This window comes from Geotrypetes seraphini, chromosome 10 (assembly GCF_902459505.1).
Source record: "Geotrypetes seraphini chromosome 10, aGeoSer1.1, whole genome shotgun sequence".
In the NCBI taxonomy this organism is placed as follows: domain Eukaryota; kingdom Metazoa; phylum Chordata; class Amphibia; order Gymnophiona; family Dermophiidae; genus Geotrypetes; species Geotrypetes seraphini.
In genome coordinates, this window is record NC_047093.1 from 54,254,280 (window position 1) to 54,277,722 (window position 23,443).

Here is a 23,443-nt window from a genome sequence, read left to right on the forward strand (position 1 = left end):
GACCCCAAGGAAGGGTCCGGTGGTGTTGATGTCGTCGGTGCCGACTTTTGTGGTGCCGTCGACGTCGCAGCCGGTTCCATGGCAGATCCGGTACCAAACAAAATATTTTGCTGGATCTGCCGATTTTTCAAAGTACGCTTTTTAAGCGTAGCACAGCGGGTGCAGGTGTCAGCCCGATGCTCTGGACCCAAGCACTGGAGGCACCAATTGTGTGGGTCGGTGAGGGAGATCGGGCATGCACACCGCTGGCACTTCTTAAAACCCGGTTGAGGGGGCATGAATGGAAACACGGCCTCCGCAAAATCGAACCCGGAGGCCTGTATGGTGGCAACAGGCCCCGCCGGGGCCGGCCTGAAAAAATAAGGAAAATTCGACGAGTTTTTTTTTTTTTTTTTTTTTTTGAAAACAAAAATAAAGGGAATCCGATAAGAAAAAAGGAAAAAAAGTGAAAAAATACGCGAGCGGGAAGGCAAAAATTAGTTTTTCAACGGCCGTTGAAAACACATGCGTCTTCTTCGCTCCGCGGAAACGAAAAAACTGGGGACCACGCTCTCCTCCGTCGGGCGGGAAGGCACTCGCGCATGCGCGGTGCGGCCAATTAGAACTTTCTAGTTAAAAAGGTCCGTACCGGGGCTCCGTCGGTGACGTCACCCATGCGTTAAGAATATGCTGCCTGCTTGTCCTGGGATAATAAAAATATTGAACAACAACCAAAAAAAAAACCCACCAAAAATCTGTCACAAATTGTATACTGCTTTGGTTTAAAGCGGTGTATAAGTTTTTAAATTTTAAACAAAATAAATAAATTGTAAGGTAATACATACTCCTAAATGCCTAACTTGAGAAACTTTGCCTTCTTATCGGGAAACCTTCCTTCTCCCTCACCCGAGGTAGACTTTTTAGTTCTTCTGCTGTTTTTTTCCTGAAACTTTAACAGTACAACCTGATCGCTTTGGGGATACCAAAAGTACAGTGGGTAAGCAGGAAAATGACAGATTTCATTTCTCCGTTCTTATAACTGTGGTGGTAAATTTTGATGGTGTGACCTAATAATAACCATCCAGGTAAGACAGAGCCCGCCCCTTGTCACGCAGGGGCAGCGCATTCGCGTACCCTTCGGCACATGCTCGGCAGTGTGAGAAGCCGGGGCTGTAACCAGGTTAGAGGGTGCTCGGTGTGTGGGAAGCTGTTTTGCAGGCTAGTGGGTGTAAGGAGAGGCCGGGATCGTGAGCAATGCCCGACGTTACAATTTTAAAGCTGCCGCCGCGGCTCCTACGTCGGAAGCCTTCTCCAACGCAGGTGTGGCTCATGAGAGGAGCCGCGGCGGCGGCTTTGAACTTAAAAATAAGTTCGGCCAGAACATTACCTTGGGGTCCATGAGTGTGGTGCCGTTTTTCCTCCCAAGCTAATAGAACCCTAAGCGCATGCGCACTCCTGCCTGCCATGGACATATGGATCACGGAATACGCAGATAGGAGTGCGCATGCGCGCTTAGCATTTTATTATAGTAGATGATGAATTATTTATAAGCATAAGAAGCAGTGTGAAACAGCTCTTATTTGGGTATTTTGTCAATGAATATGCAAGAGATTATTGGCATGCACTGCCTTCATAGTATGTAAATAGATCTCATGCATATTCATTGTGGAAATCCTGAGAGTCAATGTTGGTAATCCCTGGTTTAGCTCATCTACTGAATCCCCTGCTAAAAAATGTCACTGAACACTGCTGAGAAGTCACTATTATAGCAGCTTTTCTCTCAGAAGCAGGAATATGCCAACCACTTTTCACCCTCACTGAACTCATTACCCTCTTTTCTAGAGGCTTGAAAAGCCCTTTCCCTTCTGCTTCTTGTTCAGACTTGAGTCTGGCAGGTTTGGCACAATATGACAACACTCTCTCTATTTAGAAGGCAAGCTCTATACACTCACCTGGGGCTCAAGTTTTCCTGCTCAGACACGTAGCTACATTCCTTACACTTGGACAACAGCACACTAAGAGTTTACTGTCATAGGGCATACCCACTTTGAATAAGAGTATCTCAACAAAGCATGCCTATACTGAGGCAGCAGTAGAACAAGGATAAGCAAAGGTGGTAAAATCTATTATTGACATTACTGCACTATAGAAGAGCTCTCCATTACCCTTGGACTACCTAAACCACTGCCAGTCAGAATCACAAAACCAGCAGCTAGTACATGGGCAGGAGGAACTCAGTGTCAGGTTCATAGCCCAGAAGAGACTGAGGGGGAGAAGCACAGAACTTCGGCGCTGCTCTCTACAGACCCAGAAAATATCATATGGAGCATCAATTATTTTTTTAGTGTCAATGCTCAACACTAATAGCATGAAAAATTATATGCATGTTGTTAATGTTGAGCATTGGGCAGTAAAGGGCTTGGAATGTTCCTGGTACATGCCCACACAAGCTATGTTTTCACCTTCAATGTTACTTTTCTATCAAAATTGTAGTTCCAACCCCCTTTCCTATATTTCTAGAAAGTGAGTATTTGTCTCAATACTGTCTATGGGCTAGATTCACTAAGCCCACCGATCGCATGTACCAATTTACCAATGTATCCGATTTTCCTCCGACCCAATTCACTAACCTCTGTGCCGATCATCCTCCGATCTGATCCGCACATGCAAATGAGGGGGAACAACATGCAAAGTAGGAAGGACGCGATTCACAAAACAATTTCAGGAACACTGACTGGGCTGCCCGATCAAAAACAAGCGACTGCTGAGGACCAGCCGCTTGTGCAAAAACCCTGCTCTCTGCCCTGATTCTGCTTCTCCTGCTCTCTGCCCCGACTCTGTGGTTTTAACCTGTGGTGCAGTCCTGCTTTCAACCCGTGGGTTAAAACCATAGGCTCAAGAAAGTTTCCAGCTCAGAGCTTCCACATTAAAGCCAACAGCATATATACCCCACGCCACCAGAACAATGAAGAAACTAGCTTGCCAATGCTCAAAGGAAATGGTATTCAATTATGTATGCTGTAAAAGCAAAAAGCAAATGGGGGTTCGTGCTTGGCACATGCACAGAATTTCACTGTAAGTTCAACTCTTTTGCACATGTGCCAGGCAAACCTGCAAATGAATCGCATATCAATGCTGCTCTTCTGCCCCTTTAAATCTAAGTTTTTCAATTATTTTTTTTTACTTGGAAAGCTTGTATTTTAGCACAAATAAAAGGGTTTGCTCAGATTCACACATATTTTTTTCTCTCACTACCAGCACTTGTCGGCTTGCATGGGCTTTCTTTCACTTCTAAAATAAATCAAAACCAGCAAATTTTAAACTGAAAAACCAAAAGAAATCATCTCTTCAAACCCCTCAACATCAGCTTCAAACTGGTGGTAGGTTTCCAGCTGTAAGAGCAGGGGTTTGTTTGTGCGCTATTTGAGCATTGGGAAGGCCTAGCAAATTATCATTAACATCAGTTTGACTATACAGCTACCCCTCCATATTTGCAGGTTCAGATATTTGCGATTTTTCCATCAATAAATACTGTAGTACTGTACTGTAAGTTAAATTTTGTAAAAAGTTAGCGTTTGCTAAAGCAGCTTCACTCTCCCAGGACAGAGTTGACTGTTTTGCTGCAGCATGGTCAGGGCCATCCAGCTGGGCAACTCCTTCCTGCCTTCAGTTGCACTTGTTCTTTGCAGATATGCGGGAAGCAGCTCTTGCATGCTGCATGTGGCTGACCAGCAAGCCTTCCCTCTAATGTCAGAGGGCAGGCTTCCGGGTCAGCCACATGCAGTGTGCAAGAGCCGTTGCCCACGTCCCTGCAAAGAACAAGTGCGGCTGAAGGCAGGAAAGAACAGCCCGCCTGGAAGAAGGACGGCTGAGGTAACTGGGATCCATGGCTGACCCAGAAGGCTTCCTTCCAACATCAGCTTTGACATCGGAGGGAAGCCTTCCAGGTTGGCTTCGGCAGAGAGGCATGCTGCTGGAGGGCAGGAAGGAAGCCTGTTTACATATGAGATCCCGGGTGGTGGTGATGAACGACAGGGGCTCCACATTGGGGAGGAATGGGACAGGAGACCTGTGTAGTACCACGTACCCCCCAGAAACGGCTAATGGCAGTAAGGAATGAGGGGGTGCTTCCAATTTCAGAGACAAAGCTTTTCACCATTCTTGGGGTGGTGAAAAGTTTTGTTCCGGTGTCTGTGGTGAGTCAGGTTTTGGCATCTCCGTAGCAGAGGGCAAGCCGAGGTGTTTATTGACTGTCATTCTCTACACCAGAGCTCACAAATTAACAGAAGATGACCTAACTGTTCCAAAAGGAGAGGCAATACCAGATGAAGAAGAGGATGGAGAAGAAGAAGTGCCAGATGACAAGTTTACTTTGGACAATATTGCAGAGGGTCTGCGTAGGTTCAGTGATCGTATGATACTGTACTGTTGGCATGTCAATGAGGGCTAAGAGCCAAATATCTTCTAATAATAATAGGCTTCTACTTATTATGACAGGGGTTGCCATATGATTACAACTGGTGCAAAATGCAGCGGTCAGATTGATTTTTGGGTTGAAGAAGTTTGACCATGTATCTCCTTCTTACCAACTCCTGCATTGGTTGCCAATGGAGGCACGTGTGAAGTTTAAGTTTGGATGTTTCTGCTTTAAGGCACTGTTCGTCTTAGCCCCTAAATATATAACTGACCTTTTCTCCATCCCAACCAAAAAACATAAGAAAAGCTTACACTTGAATTTTGTATCTCCACTGGTTAAAGGATGTAAATTCAAAAGTCACCACCAACATCTTCTCTCATATCAAACAGCATTATTGGGTAAAGATCTGGAACAATTACTTATGCTAGCTAATACTTACAGGGAATTTAGGAAACACCTAAAAACATATCTGTTCCTGAACTACTTCGGCAACTGATTTATACAATCTTTCCCACTTTCACCTAGAACCACGATTCACTAGTATTAACTTGTCAATTCCACTCAATTTGTACTATTTTTAATCATTGTAAACCGCATAGAACTTCACGGTCCTGCGGTATATAAACTGTTATTATTATTACGAGTAATTGGAAAAACTGGAAGAGACTGAATTACAGTTTCTGGTGGAACTCTGTATGTCATATTTATAAAATGGAAAGAACAATAGCCACACAGCAGGGGAATTTTAGAAAATTTCAGGAGATTTGGGAGCCATTAACAAAATATTGTCATGATTGAATATTATTTTCCCCCTTAAATATGCATGTCCAAGGTGGGGGGAGGTGGGGAGGGGTTTTTTGGTTTGATTATTAAAATAATGGTATATAGGAATGGGGTTTATGGTAGGTTTTCTTGAATTTAAAGAATGTTATTGATTAGGGGGGAGGGGATAAATTCTGATATGGACTTTAACAGAATATTAAGTGTTGTATCTGAGTTTAAAATGTTATATATGCTGTTACACTTATTGTAAGTTTTCAAAAACTTAATAAAGAATTGGGGGGGAAAAAGTGATGTCAAGGCCTATTTTTATGACATCAACCCATCCATGGTATGTGCCTTGAAGGTGAAGGAGTTAACAGAAGCAGAAATGTGCATGAATACATATAAAGAAATGTGCATGAATACATATAAAGAAATGAAGAAGCAGAAGAGCCAGACTGAATTCACAATGTATTTCCAGAAGATACCAAGAGTCCCTGCCTCCTCATCCACATCTGCCACCCATAAGGAGGCACCCCCTTCATCTCCTCCTCCATCACATATGGAACATGTACAGGACAATGCGTTTAAAGTGTTAAAGAGTAGGCAACCTATCTTGAAAAACTCCTTGTACCGTATAAACCTTTGCGATAATTAAGATAAGAAAATTTAAATAAATTGACTGTTCCACCAATCCATCTGGTTAAACTTAAAGCAACCCAAAATATGGGGGTTTTTTTGCATCGGTACCTTTTTTGTGGAATTCACTTCCTAATGAACTTCGTGTTGAACCTACTTATATTACGTTCAGAGCCAAGTTAAAGACTCACTTATTTGGATTGGCATTTCCTGTGTAGTTTGTTTATTTTGTTTTTAGCATGTTTTTATTTCTTTATAATTTGATTCAATTAGGCTTTTTGGATTACTGCAACTAAATATTTTTTTATTATTATTATTTGATCTATTTATTTTTTTCTTTTATCTTTCTGTCATGAATAGTTGGCGTTCTTTTCCTTTTTAACTGATGTACACTGCACTAACGTTGTATTGAAGAGCGGTATATAAATACAAAATAAACATAAACATGAAGACACTGATGATCCTGAGGAGGTTCCTGGTACTCATTTCTTCTCTTCAATTCCTCCTCCTTCTGCACCACAAGCACAGGACGACAAGGATGAAGACACTGCCTGAATAAGTGATCGTGTTATAGTCCTGTATGTATCAAGTTTATCATTATTAAGAATTATATGAATATATGAACTTAGAAACATAGAAAATGACGGCAGAAAAGGGCCATAGCCCATCAAGTCTGCCCATACCAATGACCCACCCCCCTGACTTTACTCTCTTAGAGATCCCACGTGAATATCCCATTTTCTCTTAAAATCTGACACGCTGTTAGCCTCAATCACCTGCTGAGGTAGTTCGTTTTGCATGAGGTAGTTCATTTTGCATGAGGTAAAACTCTTTATAGTTTATAAAACTTTCCTTTAACAGTTAAAAGGAAAGATATATAAACTATAAAGAGTTTTACCTTATGCAAAATTGTCATTTCTTTAATAAGACATTAACTATTTTTTCTGTGGCCCTCCAAGTACTCTATTTTTTCTGCAGCCCTCACATTTAAAGTTTAATATTTTTTCTTTCTCAAAACTGACACATTTCAATCACTATATTGAAAATAAAATCATTTTCCCTACCTTTGTTGGCTGGTGACTTTATTTTTCTGTGCTTTTAACTATGTTTCCAGGGCCTTCTTGTCCTTTGACTGTTTTTCTCTCCGTCTTCACTTTCTGCCTTGCATCCATCTTTGGCATTAACTTAACATTCAATTTTTCTGCTTTCTTTTCAAAATCTACGTTTCCATGTCTTACCTTCCCTTTCTATCTCTCTCTTCTTCCGTCCTATTTCCATGGTTTGACATCTCTTTCTTTCCTTCCTTTCTCTCCCTCCCTCCTTTCTTCCTTTCCCCTGGTCTGGCATCTGTCTCCTTCCCTCCCCCCATGCCCTGGCATCTCTCCCTCCCCCTCCATGGTCTGGTATCTCCTTTCCTTCCCTCCCTCCCATGAACTTGGCATCTCTTGTTCCTCTCCTCTCCCTTGTCTTCCTTCTCCTTCCCCAATTGAGTGCAGCAGCAACAGAAGCAGCATTTCCCTTCCCCCTTTTCTGTGCAGCAGAAGCATTTCTCTTCCCCTTCCCCTCCCTTTCCCTGTGCAGCAGCAGCAGCATTTCCATTCCCCCTTTTCTGTGCAGCAGAGGCATTTCCCTTCCCCTTTCCTTGTGCAGCAGCAGCAGCAGCATTTCCCTTCCCTCTTTCCTGTGCAGCAGAGGCATTTCTCTAACCCCTTCCCTCCCTCTCCCTTTCCCTGTGCAGCAGCATTTCCCTAGGGTCCCCCTTTCCTATGCAGCAAAAGCATTTCTCTTTCCCCTCCCCTTTCGTTCCCTTTCTTGTGGAGCAGCAGTGTGTCTGGCCGGCTCCCTTGCTCAGTCGATCGTTCTGTTCAAAGCCGCGGGTGGCAGCTCCTCGCGAGATCCGCGCCTGCGTCAGAAGCCTCTGATGTTGTGACGGCTTTGAACAGAACGATCGACTGAGCAAAGGAGCCGGCCAGACACGCTGCTGCTCCTTAAGGAAGAGAAAGGGGGAAGAGAAATGCTGGTGTGGATGGTGCGAGGAGCCGCCGCTGGCCGCAGCTTTGACTGGTACAATCAACTGCAGCAAGGGAGCAGTTGATCATTGTGTCCAGACCGCGGGCCGCAAAATAGCACCTGGAGGGCCGCGAGTTGTTACCTTTTTTAAAATTCTGGTAGTAGGCAGGCTTTCCCCCCCTCACTTCGGTACCTTTTTTTAAAATTGTGGTGGTCCAGGGTATGGCTTTACCTCTCCCAAATGTGGACTATGATCATGGTATTAATAATAGGAGTGTTTTACTCCTTTTCTTGTGTTTTGATAATAATTTCTTAAATGTATATTTAGTTTCCTTTATCAAAGTGTTTTTGTCCTTTGATGTGAAAATTAATTTAAAAAAAAAATAAAAATTCTGGCGGTCCAGCGCTATATCGGCAGGAGCTTTCTGCGCTCCTGCCATCCCAGGCACGATGGACCACTGGTCTGACCCAGCAGCAGCAATTCTTATGTTCTTGCAGAGTGGCGTATAAGGCAGGCGTGAGTTTTTTGTACTCCTGCGTCGCTCCCTAAATGGCTACCGTCAGTTCTCGCGAGTCCCCCCAAAAAGTACCGGGGGGGGGGGGGGGGTAATCTCTCCATAAGACGCACCTACATGTCCACCCACTTTTTTTGGGGAAAAAAGTGTGTCTTATGGAGCAAAAAAATACAGTAATACTGAGAGCTATCACAGAGCTTTGACTTTCTAATGCAGTAAACTTGCCCTGGGAATAAGCCAGATAACCAATATTCTAATAAAAATTCTAGGTGAAAGGCATGCATATCTGCCTCATGCATATTCATTAAGGATGTCTTGAAAACCCAACAGGCTGAGGGTCCCGCAGGACAGGTTTAAGAATCACTGTTCTAATGCTCTATTTCTCTTATTATTCTGTACAAGGCTGGTCAGTACCACTGCACCTCAATCCTGATCTGCATCAGCCCCTCAGTAGTTCTACCAATGCCACTCTCCCTTGGAAAAGCTCTGCAGCACTCACTGCTATTACAGTAGTGAGAACTTCCTCACACACAATCCTGCTCTGCAATACTCCCTATTGTTACAGTACTGAAAACCATCACACACAACTTTACCCCTACATTTCAATCTTCATTTGCAGCATCCCATGATATGACAGAACTGCCAATGCCCCTCAGGACTCCCTGCTATTACAGTATGAGAGCCCTCTCACACACAACTTTACAACCTACACCTCAAACCTGCTCTGCAGCACCCTCTGCTATTACACTAAGAACCTCCACACACACAGATTTATCCCCAACCTGAATCATGCCCTGTAGTAACTCCAGTTATTATGGTACTGAAAACTCCCTCCAGTCGGAAAAACCAGGAAAAACCCCCAACAGTTTGACCAAAGACAAACAAACTAGAGAATGACACGGGGAGCGATCCCCGCAGGGAGCTGCGGCGTGGCTGCGGTTTGGCTGCGGGTTATGGAGACTCCAAAGCCAAATCGCCGCAGACACGGGGACAAAAGTTTTCACCGCCCGCAAAAACGGTGAAAAGATTTGTCCCCGCAGGCCAATGTACCCCCTTCTAGGAACCGCTATTTACCTGTGTTTCACCGTGCTCCTCATTTGTCAGATCAACCCTTCCTGCCAATAGAACCCGCCCCCCCCCGACGATCGCCGGCAGGAAGGTGCTCAGCCCTTCATGCCGACAGAACCAGCCCTCCCCAACGATCGCAGCAGGAGGGTACCCATCCCCTCCTGCCTACCCCAACAGCCCCCCCGACGATCGCAGGAGGATATCCAACCCCTCCTGCCAGCTCCCCAACAGCCCCCCTATGATCACTGGTAGGAGGGTGCCCAACCCCTCCTGCCGGCCCCCCCAACGGCCCCCTATATCGCCAATAGGAGGGTGCCCAACCCCTCCTGCCGGACCCCCCCCAACAAACCCCGCCATCCCGAAACACCACCCTTAGTCTTACTTTCCAAGTTGGACCGGACAGCTCCTCGCTCGTCTGGCCAGCAGGCCTGCCTCCGTCCAAATGAGGCGGGCCCGCCCCTCCCCTCCCCTGCCTAACCCACAGGATCCTAGGGCCTGATTGGCCCAAGCACCTAAGGCCCCTCCTATAGCGGGAGTGGCTTTAGGTGCCTAGACCAATCAGGCCCTAGGATCCTGTGGGTTGGGCAGGGTAGGGGCGGGCCCGCCTCATTTGGACGGAGGCAAGCCTGCTGGCCATACGTGTGAGGAGCTGTCCGGTCCAACTTGGAAAGTAAGACTAAGGGGGTTCCGGGGTGGGAGGGTTCGTTGGGGGGGGTCCAGCAGGAGGGGTTGGGTACCCTCCTGCCGGCGATCTAAGGGGAGGCCATTGGGAGGACCGGCAGGAGGGGTTGGGTACCCTTCTGCTGCGATTGTCGGGAGGGCCGTTGGGGGGGGTCTACAGGAGGGGTTGGGTGCCCTCCTGCCGTGATCGCTGGGGGGAGGGGAGACTTGCAGCCGTAGCCGCGGTCACTATGCTAATCACGGCAGGGAGATCTTTGCCGCGATTAGGTACAGCGGCCGCGTCTACTTACCATGTAGGCTAACATTGTAAGCATTAAAAGTACATGTCGTGTTTGTTTTTGTATAGTTATTAACTAATATTTAACTAAGTTTTAAAGTTTTAAAGTTTTAAAGAATGTTTCCTTTATACGTAAATAAAGAAAAGTATATAAAATCTACCCGTTTGAGGCTTTTATGTATGCAGCGGTGACGGTGACGGGGCGGTGAATGGGGTTGCAGTGGCGGTGACGGGGCGGTGAATGGGGTGGCAGTGGCGGTGACGGGGCGGTGAAGGGAATGGCGGTGACGGGGCGGTGCAGAGGATGGTGAGACGGGGACGGGGCGGTGACGGGGACCAATTTTTTCACCGTGTCATTCTCTAAAACAAACCACAGTGGAGGTGTTCAATGATGTTGGTGTGCAATTTTATTTCACAATGGTGAAATGGGTGCTTTTAGATGATCCTTATAGACCTCTGCACACACACAAAAGAAAACGTTTTCGTTTTTTGTATGTGCAGAGGTCTATAAGGATTATCTAAAAGCACCCATAGTATTCTGCAGAGTTTTCCATCGATTATATGCTACATCATACATCATATTACATTAGTAAGAAGGCTCCTGAGGAAAGCCATATTGGCCGAAACATGTGCGTGTCGAGCCATCGCACATATTTTTCTCAATTGTGAAATAAAATTGCACACCATCATCACTGAACATGTCCACTGTGGTTTATTTGTCAGTGAAAAACTCCCTTACACTCAATTCTACCCTTATACCTCAATCCTGCCCTGCAGTACTCCCTGCTAGTTCAGTACTGAGAACCTCTTTAAATACAGCTCTACAACTACCCTTCACTCCTGCCTTGCTATTCTAGCACTGAACATCTCCCATTCACACAATAAAATGCTCTACCAATGCCCCTGAATCCTGGTGTCCAATCCCTCAGAGTTTTACTATACCAGTGAACTGTAGAATCCAAGACTAACAGAAAGATGAAGACAGTGATAGAACAAACCTCTGCTGAATACGTGGATCCACCTGAACGAGGGGAAGGATGGCCTCCAGCACTTTGCTTGCTGATCCTGGCAGCATCTCCAGCACCTTTTTGTCAATCGCCATTTTATCCACAATGGTCTTAAAATATTTGAGGGCACTGACAACATCCTTCTCTTGCTCCTCCAATCGACTTAAACTCTAAAGAAACGAAACACCAGAATACAAAATTCAAACAAAAAATCAGCCAGAGAGATCTGCTTCAGGGAATACATGCTTATATAATACAGTATTACAAAAGGTGATCATATTCAACCTTTTATGTGCAAAACTGTTTATTGGTCAAAAGCACAAGCAAAAACCACAAGAACAATAATACAGCATAGACCAAATTTTCAAAAACCATCCCTCCCCCCACCCAAAAAAAAGGCATAGAGCAGCAGGAGAGCAAATGTCACAGACAGTACAAGAAAATAACAACTACACAGTCAAATACTCAATACACGGCTACGAGCATACCCGGTCAAAGAGGCCCAAAAAGGCTCCCAAGTAAATCAAACTTTAAATAGCATCTGATACACAGAGATGCATATGTGAACATGCTACATAGAGGATCCTTTGCAAGCAGCCTAAAGTAGCCAATCTAAACTACTAGTTACATCAGCCTATCCAAGAGATTTCTTAGCTGCGCATCCTGCCAGGCATGTCCAGATGTGCTCCGCAAGCTGTGCACACTGCCAGGCTCATAGCCGTGTAGGATGCTGTAGGCTCACAGTCTCACTAACCAGGTGTTGACAGGCAAGCATGTTTCAGGAAATGTGATAATCAATAAGGCAGAAGGTAAAAATACAAAAACAGCTAAATGTCCTAGTTGTGATCTCACAGATAACAGGCTCTTATGTCAACACCAGGGGGCTTCTCTTTCAATGACATTTTAATCTCTGTGTACTGTGAGTAATGAATGCCTGCGTGAAGGAAGAATGAGTGTTTGGATGAGTCGGGTAGTCCCAGCAGTGGAAAAATGTCAGGAAGGGAGGAACTACTAATCTAGAATTCTTTGATGGCTGGTTCCAAGTTCAGGACTGTAGAAAGGAAGTCAGTGTGCTCTACAGAGCCCTCCCTGAAGATTTCATTACAAGGATGTGGCCAGTCATGAGCTCTTGTCAAGCACAGTGTAGTGTATTTGGAAACACCCCCTTCAGTTATGAGTTTACTGAAAAGCTTGAAACTCCCTTGCAGCACAGACACAAATTATCATGCCCCTTCAAGAGACATTGATTTTATCACCACAGTAAATCTATGGATCCCTCTCCCACCGGGCTCCAGATCTGAGCAAACATCACATAGAAAGAAAATCCTTCTTCAGTTGACCCTGATACTACTCTAATAATTAGCAATTAAGAAGAGAGTGAGGACTGGTAGCAGTGCCCCAGGGATAGACAACGCCCAGATGGTGATGATCCATACCTTATTCACTGGCTTCTCTGCAGTGTTCACCTGCAGTTCTGTCTGTTTTCCTTTCTTGGATGGTGTTCGCTTTATTTTGGGTGAATGAAATTTGTCCATTAGCTTCATAGTGAATGAGGAGAGGTGGGAGCGCTGCGAGTCTGAAAAACAAAGACAGGAAACCCCTAAGATAGGTATTAGGATCCGCAAATCCACACTTAGGATTCCTTGCTGTTTGTACTATATTTTCCATCTCCCTCGATGTATAGCCCACATGAATAACAGATACCACCCACAGAACCAAAGTGATATATCTACATAACAAAGCAGGTGAGGATAGTGCTGAGGCAAGTTTGGCAAACTCTCACTCTCAACATACAAAGATTTATGAAAAGATCATGGCACAGCTTTAATGAAATCTTAAATTTCTTCTTATAAAGATTCACCATGTGCTTATTTCAAGGCAGTACAGATCAGTCTGTCCCAGTATGGCAATTCTTATGTTCTTATGACACTACTCACAATTTCAAGGCTGTGTCTCTAACCATTTTTCTATGACTGGGTTCGTGACAAAGGTGTGGCTATTGAACAGAATAAAAAGGTTTACCTGTTGCACTAACCAATAAAACAAACTCATATCCATGTTTTTTGCTTGCCAGTGAAGGAGCAGCCTAGTGCAGGGGTAGGGAACTCCGGTCCTCGAGAGCTGTATTCCAGTCGGGTTTTCAGGATTTCCCCAATGAATATGCATTGAAAGCAGTGCATGCAAATAGATCTCATGCATATTCATTGGGGAAATCCTGAAAACCCAACTGGAAATCCTGAAAACCCAACTGGAATATGGCTCTCGAGGACCAGAGTTCCCTACCCCTGGCCTAGTGGTTAGATCAGCAATCTGAGATCCACGGAAGCCAAATCCCACTGTAGCTCCTTGTGAATGTGAGCATCACTTATTCCTCCCATTGCTTAGATATAAACCTACTTCTACTAGATTGTATGTTCTCTGGGGCCAGGGAAATACCTACCATACCTGAATTGGGGATAAATCTGAATGTAACTCACCTTAAACCACCACTGGAAAGGGCTGAATGGAGGAGTAGCCTAATGCTTAGTGCAGTGGGATTTGATCTAGGCAAACTGGGTTGATTCTCACTGCTCCTCCTTGTGATGTTTGGCAAGTCACTTAACTCCCCATTGTCCCAGGTACAAAACTTAGATTGAGAGCCAACTAGGGACAGAGACAGTACCTGAATATAATGTGTACGGTGCTGTATACATCTAGTAGTGCTATAGAAATGATTATTATTATTATTATTATTACCGTATTTTCGCGGATATAACGCGCGCGTTATACGTGATTTTACGTACCGCGCATACCCCTCGCGCGTTATATGCCTGAGCGCGGTATACAAAAGTTTTTAAACATAGTTCCCACCCCGCCCGACGCCCGATTCACCCCCCCAGCAGGACCGCTCGCACCCCCACCCCGAACGACCGCTCGCACGCGCTCCCACCCGCACCCGCATCCACGATCGGAGCAAGAGGGAGCCCAAGCCCTCTTGCCCGGCCGACTCCCCGACGTCCGATACATCCCCCCCCGGCAGGACCACTCGCACCCTCACCCCGAAGGACCGCCGACTCCCCAACAATATCGGGCCAGGAGGGAGCCCAAACCCTCCTGGCCACGGCGACCCCCTAACCCCACCCCGCACTACATTACGGGCAGGAGGGATCCCAGGCCCTCCTGCCCTCGACGCAAACCCCCCCCCCTCCAACGCCCGCCCCCCCCCAAGAACCTCCGCCCGTCCCCCAGCCGACCCGCGACCCCCGTGGCCGACCCCCACGACACCCCCACCCGCCTTCCCCGTACCTTTGTGTAGTTGGGCCAGAAGGGAGCCCAAACCCTCCTGGCCACGGCGACCCCCTAACCCCACCCCGCACTACATTACGGGCAGGAGGGATCCCAGGCCCTCCTGCCCTCGACGCAAACCCCCCTCCCCCCCAGCCGACCCGCGACCCCCCTGGCCGACCCCCACGACCCCCCCACCCCCCTTCCCCGTACCTTTGGAAGTTGGCCGGACAGACGGGAGCCAAACCCGCCTGTCCGGCAGGCAGCCAACGAAGGAATGAGGCCGGATTGGCCCATCCGTCCTAAAGCTCCGCCTACTGGTGGGGCCTAAGGCGCGTGGGCCAATCAGAATAGGCCCTGGAGCCTTAGGTCCCACCTGGGGGCGCGGCCTGAGACACATGGTCGGGTTGGGCCCATGTGCCTCAGGCCGCGCCCCCAGGTGGGACCTAAGGCTCCAGGGCCTATTCTGATTGGCCCACGCGCCTTAGGCCCCACCAGTAGGCGGAGCTTTAGGACGGATGGGCCAATCCGGCCTCATTCCTTCGTTGGCTGCCTGCCGGACAGGCAGGTTTGGATCCCGTCTGCCCGGCCAACTTCCAAAGGTACGGGGAAGGGGGGTGGGGGGGTCGTGGGGGTCGGCCAGGGGGGTCGCGGGTCGGCTGGGGGGGAGGGGGGGTTGCGTCGAGGGCAGGAGGGCCTGGGATCCCTCCTGCCCGTAATGTAGTGCGGGGTGGGGTTAGGGGGTCGCCGTGGCCAGGAGGGTTTGGGCTCCCTTCTGGCCCAACTACACAAAGGTACGGGGAAGGCGGGTGGGGGTGTCGTGGGGGTCGGCCAGGGGGGTCGCGGGTCGGCTGGGGGACGGGCGGAGGTTCTTGGGGGGGGGCGGTCGTTGGGGGGAGGGGGTTTGCGTCGAGGGCAGGAGGGCCTGGGATCCCTCCTGCCCGTAATGTAGTGCGGGGTGGGGTTAGGGGATCGCCGTGGCCAGGAGAGTTTGGGCTCCCTCCTGGCCCGATATTGTTGGGGAGTCGGCGGTCCTTCGGGGTGAGGGTGCGAGTGGTCCTGCCGGGGGGGGGGGATGTATCGGACGTCGGGGGGGGCATCAGGCTTTCAGGATGGGGACAGACCTTCAAGGGGGGACAGGACTTCAAGGGAGGACAGTGCACGGAAGTCAGGGGGGGTGAACGGAGAGTCGGGACAGCGCACGGAAAGTCAGGGCGGGCGAAAGGAGAGTCGGGCAGCATGCGCGTTATATGCCTGAGCGCGGTATAGAAAAGTTTTTGTACATATCATCGCGATTTCTGCGCGCTATACCCCTGTGCGCGTTTTACAATGGTGCGCGTTATATCCGCGAAAATACGGTAGTAGTAGTAGTAGTAGAGTTAAGGTGAAATTTGGACACCATTAAATTCCTTTCTTTGGATTTAGACCAGTCCAGATTAGAGCTGCCCGATTCGCCAATTTGAAGCAATTCACTAATTCAAATCGATTCATTGTCCTAGAAAATCAGACTCACTGATTCAGCAACTAACACCCCTCAACCACATCTGTAACACCTGGCATACCTCCAAAGCATCCTAAAGCAGCAGCAGTGGCGGCACTCTGAACGGGCTGCTTTATGGCCTGCCCCATCGGGCCTTCTATCTGCCATGTCACTGATGACATCATCAGTGATGCAGCAGAGATAAGCCCTAGCAGGGTAGGACACAAAGGACCCCGTTCAGAATGCTGCTGCTGTTTTAGGAGGTCTCAGAGGTATGTCAGGTCCCATGGTGGGAGGATCGGTAGGGTGCTGCTGCACAGGTGGATGGGAGGGATGGATGGAAAGCTGCTGCACAGGGGGATGGGTAGGAGGGAAGGAAAACTGCTGCACATGGGGGCAAGATAAGAGAGGAAAAATTGGGGTGGAGGAGGGGAAGAAAGATGCTGCACATAGGGGGAGAGAGAAGAGAGGAAAAATTGGGGTGGAGGAGAGGAAGGAAGAGATGAAATAAAGAAGTAGAAAGGGGTGAAAGGGAAATATCCTGCATATGGTGGAGGGGAGGGAGACATGCAGGGAGAAATGTTGGACAAAGGGTGGAGGACAGAGAGAGACGGTGCATGGGAAGAGAGAAAGAAATGTTGCACATGATAATGGAGGTGAGGAAAGGAGAGATGCTACATGGAGGGGAATAGAGGTTTGACCCATGGCACAAGGAAGGGGGAGAGAGAGGGTAGACAGTGGGAAAGAAACAAATGTTGAATATGGCAATGGAAGGTAGAAAAAAAAATAATTTTATTTTCTATTTTTTGATTACAATATGTCAGATTTGAAATGTGTATCCTGCCAGAGTTGATGTTAGACAGCAAGCATGATTTATAACCTAACAGAGAGAGGAAAAGTAACTTTTATTTTGTTTACATCATAGCACCAGCGTGGGGTTTGGAGAGGGCGGTGGTGTGGGGTGGGTGGAAAGAAAGACTACAAAATAAACCCTCCAGGATGTTTGAAAAATATGCCTAAAAAATATGTCCGATTAGGTGGAAAATCAAATCGAAAAATGTTCCCTAAATCTGGCAGCACTAGTCCAGATGCATGGGTTATGGCCCTAAACCAGCAGATGGAGGCAAAGAACTTCTGACACTTAGGGGAAGATTCTCAAATGTTTGCAGTAAAATCCAACGGGCAGCTGTCGCAGATGTCGTAACGATTTCAAAAAGATGAGTCATTCTTTAAAAACTCTGCATGCAAATGAGGTTTGCGGAGGGTCACTAAATTTGCATGTGCCTACCACTGGTGATAGCGATCAGCACATGTGCAGAATAAGCACGCACAAAAAAAGGACCCCAAATCAAAAATTGGCAGGAGGGATGCATGCCCACTTCCTCCCACTGCCATGAAACAACCCCCGATACCCCCACCAGCAAAAGGAGAGATGCCCACTGACTCCCGCCACCATGCAACCCACTCCCAACTGGCAGCAGGAGAGATGCCCACACCCAACCACCACCATGCAGACATAGACTTTCAAAGTGGGCCCTGAATTAGTCTGGCAGGGTTCAAAGAAGGGAAATCAATAGTAAATTCAAATGTCACCATTCTTCAACCTTCCAGACCATCCAGATGTATGGGACATATCATAGCTCTCCTAATTCAGGTGGGAAGGAACCTAGGCTGCAATGTCGCTGGCTTGCATATCTAACCAGTGGTGCCCCGCAATTTCCTGGCCAGCAGGTTTCCCTTATGCCTTTAAAAACATTGTGGCTGAGCAAGGACAAGTCCACAAAGAATTCCATGGAGGCGATTCTCCCCAGAAGTGGCGTGGATGGTCAAGCAGGAGGATACATATAAGTATTGGTACGGCACCTGTCCCAGCTACTGGATGAAAAATTGTCTAAACTACATACGACTTTGGAGGAACTGAAGGATAGTATTGCTGGCCATGCTACTCGTATTCAGTGGGTGGAGGAATGTGTCTCTGACCAGGAAGACCACCCAGCCACAACAGAGAATCATATCAGTTCCATGGAGTCCCAGCTTAAATCCCTGAAAGACCATCTGGAAGACCTGGAAAATCGAGGACGTCTAATTAACATATGTCTCATCAATCTTCCAGAGGAGATCTGTGATAAGGAACTAGAGGATTATTTCCAGGCTAGACTATTGCAATACATTATATCAAGGCATAACACAGAAAGAAATAAGAAGATTACAAATTATACAAAATACTGTAATAAAGATTATTACTCATTCCAAAAAATAAGATCATGTTACACCTCTTCTGCGAAATGCACACTGGCTACCGATTTCATATAGAATAACATACAAAATTGCGCTACTTATATTTAAAATTCAGAAAACTAATACCCCAATATTTTTATATCGGTACTTAATACCCTATTCCCCTCCCAGATCTCTTCGATCAGCAGAACAAAATTTAATAACCATTCCAACGCTAAAAATAATAGGCACTAGAAGAAATACAACTTTTTCTATTTTTGGACCTCAGCTCTGGAACAAACTTCCTATCTTTCTACGCGCTGAAATCTCTCTAGAAAAATTTAAAATGAACTTAAAAAGTTACCTTTATAGAGATGCATTTGATTCTTAAATTAGATAATCTTTTCTTTTTTTCCCTTTTCTTCCCCTATCCATACCTTTCCTGATGTTGTTTCTCCCTAGAAATGTTTTTTTTTTTTGTTTTGTTTTTTTTAAAACAAATGTAATTTTATCCTAGTAATCCTTATGTACTTTTTATTGTCTATGGATATGACTTTATGTCTATTGTTTAAATAATTTATTTCCCCAAATTTTAATTTTTGTAATACGCATTGAAAATATTTGATATTGCGTGTAAATCAAAATCTTAATAAACTTGAAACTTGAAACTCCCTCAAACCTTAGGCCTATCTCAGTCTTTGGGGTCTATGCATGTGGAGAAGATTCATAGGCTGGGTTCACAACAAGCAGATGGAGCTTGGCTGCACCCAGTCATAGCACGTTCCTGAATTATGTGATCAAAGCGAAGCTGTTGGAGCACTATCAACAACAATACACCTTGGAATATAAAGGTACCAAAATATTAATATTTCAGGACTTTTTGGCTAAGCTCTCCAAGTGACGACACGCTCTCGCTCCTTACTGTACCCACCTATATACAAGGGGGATCAAGTTCACACTACAATACCCAGCTAAAGTTCAGGTTACCCATAACAATGAGACAGAAGAACTTTGCGCCTTTTTAGCTAAACTGCCTCCCATTTAAGAGTGTACCCGCAAGATTCTGCACATTGAATAGGGCCATCGAAGAACTAGCACTGAATGCCTGGTCAGATTCTTCAGCTATGATTCTTGAGAACTGGTAGAGTTCAACTACTGATATAACTAGCAGCGAGGATGGTGGCATTTTAGCTCCACAGCTGGTGCATATAGCGCTTTCTTATTTGTGCCATGTTTTGCTGCCTGTCCTGCCTATTAGAGTTGATGGCCTGGCGGAACTGCTAGTGGATGGTAGGCTCCTGGATGTTTCTAGAGGACAAGTGAGCGCTATAGCTTTTTCTGGGATTCTGTTTCTACCTCATCACTATACAGACATCACTAAGGGGGCTTCTATGAACTACAATGGCTTGGTGGACAGCTGTGACATGGGTTGACTACTTCAGGGTCATAGTTTTCAGTTCCATTTGCAAATTATGTTGCTGGTAGTGGGGGGGATGGGCTCAGCAGGGTTTCTTTACTGTTTTGGGTGATATTGGAAAGTAAGATATGGTTGGATATTGGGAGTCCATAGGGGGATGGAGGAGTGCATCAGGGGATTTGTGTGTGGTGAGGAATGAGTTGGGCTCCATGGCATATCTACTTTTCTTGAAGCATGGGAAGCTACTCCAGATGTTGGATGAAGGGTTGCTCATTGCAGTTTCCCTAGAAAGTCCTCTTATTGGGATCAGAGTTGTGGGGGCCTAGCTGGAGGGCCACTTCAGCTGTGAATATTAAATTGTCATTATGGCTGCAACATTCTGATGCTATGTTCCAATATGGTTAAACTGAAAATATTTACACTTAATGTGGATGGCATCCATTCCTCGATAAAAAGAAAAAAAAAAAAATCTTGACACCATGGATGTTGTCCAGAATGATGTTATGTGGCACATACCTGTACAATGAATAATACTAAGTAACCAGAAATGGCATCAATAATAAATCACAATCAAATATCACAGCTCTCCATCCATTGACTCAATAAATAAATATGCAAACAATTAAATAATTAAATGTGTAAAGTGCTCAGACCCTACAACCAACTTTGTTCAGTGTAATTACTCAACTATGGTTGCCAGTAGGACCATCATCGCCTTTAGAGTCCCTTGCCTCCCTGAGTCACCAAACATTAAATCAATACATCGCTTTGAATTGGTAACTTATCTAAAGTTGTAATTGTAGATGGGAGGCCTCTTGTTGATCATGTCGGCAGCCATAGATTGAAACCAAAAAAAGTGCTTGTACTTTAAAAGTGCTAGGAACTACTAGGTGCCATGCCAAGAAACCGAGCCCCTTGACTCGAGTTTCGTTTCCTTCATCAGGAGGGGTCTCTTCTCATGGCTAATACAAACCCGGAGAGCATCCAGACCGGGCAGATAGATATCATTATTAAAGTGGAAATAGTTGTAAGTTAGAATGAATTTGATTAATGCTGCAATAGTATTTTGACACCTACCAGACAGGACTGATTGACTGATTTAATTAATTAATTTTCTATCCTGTTGTCCCCAAAGAGCTCAGAACGGGTTACAGATTAAACATTATATAGCTAACAAGTTACAATTTGATATAATTACAGTACAAGTTTACAATACAAGGTTGTTTCCTAATTTGATACAAACTTAGGGATCTAGTACCAACAAATATAGAGTCCAGGTTACAATTTGCCAAAGTTATCCTTAACAATGCATGTTTTTTCAATACAAGTTTTTATCCTAATGTGACACAGTGGGATTTAGTGCCAATGTACATTTCTCTGTAATTGATTGGTCATGGGCAGGTAATGGCTGTTACTTCTCCTCATTTTTTGTGTGTACGAGAGCCAGCTAAAGCTTGATAGCCTAAGGGACATATTAATACCTAGTTTACTATCATCTGGGCTTTTTTTCCCTACTATAAAGACATTTAAAACTGCTCTGCCACCTTTCTGTCTCCCACCCACCCAGCCCTCCCTCTTCCTGTCTGAAATGCTTTCATGTTTTCCTTATATATACTGATATTTGTCAACATTTGCTTTTTTCTGATCTGAAGAACAGTTATCTTCGAAAGCTCATCAGAAAAATGCATTGAGTTAGTCCAATAAAAAATTATCACCTTATTTCCTTTGTTTTTGTTTTATTTCTTTATATTACCTTGAGCAGTATGTCAACAACTGGCCTATTCTGATGACAGTTTGTGAACAAAATTGAGAAAAATAGATGGCACTTTTACAGCTAAAATTCTCAACATTGGGCTTAAGAGAAATGTTGAAGATAAGATGAGAATCCTGAAACCCATTTCTGAAGCTTTAAACAAAATACAGAAAAATAGCTGTTGAAATTTGGAAGGAGCTGGGTGAGCATCTAAAAAAGGAACTGCATAATGACAGAATTAAACTACAAGCATTAAAAAAATGAATGAGACAAGCACCGTTTCGCACTCATTTTCTTGCAAATATTATCAATATCTGATACCAGGGTCAAACCTTAAGTGCTGAAGAAGAGGAGTTAGCTAAGAGTATCCAGGATCATCCATCTGTAATGCTGACTATAATAAACTTCAGAGCTAAAAGAGAACTATTCAAGAAATATATGTTTGCTGAGGCCAAGAACTTCAAGCCTTTTTTAGATACATAAAAGGAAAAAACCCCACAAAAGAGGCGGTGGGACCGTTGGATGACCAGGGAAGAAAAAGGTACATCAAGGAAGACAAACAAATTGCTGACAAACTAAATTCCTTCTTTGCGTCCGTTTTTACGAAGGAGGACACCGCAACAATACCAGAAGTAGTGAAAGTGTTCAAAGGAGTAATAGAGGACAGCCTCACCACAGTAGAGGTGGACTTGGACCAGATATACTACCAGATTGACAAACTTAAAGGTGACAAATCCCCTGGACCTGATGGAATTCACCCAAGAGTCTTAAAAGAACTGAAGGTTGAAATCGGAGAGCTATTGCAAAAACTTGCCAACCTGTCAATTAGAACTGGTCAGATACCGGACAATTGGAAGATAGCGAACGTCACGCCAATTTTCAAAAAAGGATCAAGAGGAGAACCGGGCAACTACAGACCTTTGAGTCTTACGTCTGTCCCTGGAAAGATGGTTGAAGCACTGATTAAAGATAGCATAGTCCGGCACTTGGACACACACAACCTGATGGGAGCCAGTCAACACGGCTTCAGGAAAGGGAAATCATGTTTGACGAATTTACTCCAATTTTTCAAAACCGTGAACATAATATACCGGTGACATAATATACTTGGACTTCCAAAAAGCGTTCAAGGTTCCACATGAAAGACTTCTTAGGAAACTACAAAGCCATGGAGTAGAAGGAGATATACTAAGATGGATAGGCAAATGGCTGGAGAACAGAAAGCAGAGTGTGGGCATAGATGGGAAGTTCTCGGACTGGGAGAAAGTGACTAGCGGGGTGCCCCAGGGCTCGGTACTTGGGCCCATCTTATTTAATATTTTCATAAATGACCTAGAAGAAGGAACATCCAGTGGGATCATCAAGTTTGCTGACGACACAAAGCTATGCCAGGCAATCAGATCGCAGAAGGACAGCGAGGCACTCCAGAGTGACTTGTGTCAGTTAGAGAAATGGGCGGAGAAATGGCAGATGAAGTTTAATGTAGAAAAGTGCAAAGTAATGCATTTAGGCAGCAAGAACGAGGCATACGAGTATAGAATGTCAGGTGCAACTCTGGGTAAGAGCGAACAAGAAAAGGATCTGGGTGTACTGATAGATAAGACCCTGAAGCCGTCGGCACAATGCGTGGCAGCGGAAAAAGAAAGCAAATAGAATGTTGAGCATGATAAAGAAAGGAATCATGAGTAGATCGGAGAAAGTTTATAATGCCGCTTTATAGGGCAATGATCAGACCACACTTGGAATACTGTGTCCAACATTGGTCTCCCAACCTAAAGAAGGATATAAAAATGCTGGAGAGGGTGCAGAGACGAGCAACGAAGCTAATAAATGGTATGGAGAACTTAGAATATGAGGAACAACTCAAGAAACTGGGACTGTTCTCCCTTGAGAAGAGGAGACTGCGAGGGGACATAATTGAGACTTTCAAAATACTGAAAGGCATTCACAAGATAGA

The 23,443-nt window shown here is 45.5% G+C and overlaps 1 protein-coding gene across 3 annotated transcripts in view; it reads right to left on the reverse strand.

The window, feature by feature from the left end:
• Nucleotides 1-23,443, reverse strand: part of RAPGEF1 (Rap guanine nucleotide exchange factor 1) — a 247,919-nt gene that overhangs the window by 154,446 nt on the left and 70,030 nt on the right. For all 3 annotated transcript variants that reach the window (XM_033960223.1, XM_033960222.1, XM_033960225.1), the window contains exons 2-3: nucleotides 12,792-12,931; nucleotides 11,347-11,525 (exon numbers count right to left, since the gene is read on the reverse strand). In XM_033960223.1, coding sequence (XP_033816114.1) covers nucleotides 11,347-11,525; nucleotides 12,792-12,931 — 319 coding nt within the window. The remainder of the gene's footprint in view (nucleotides 1-11,346; nucleotides 11,526-12,791; nucleotides 12,932-23,443) is intronic.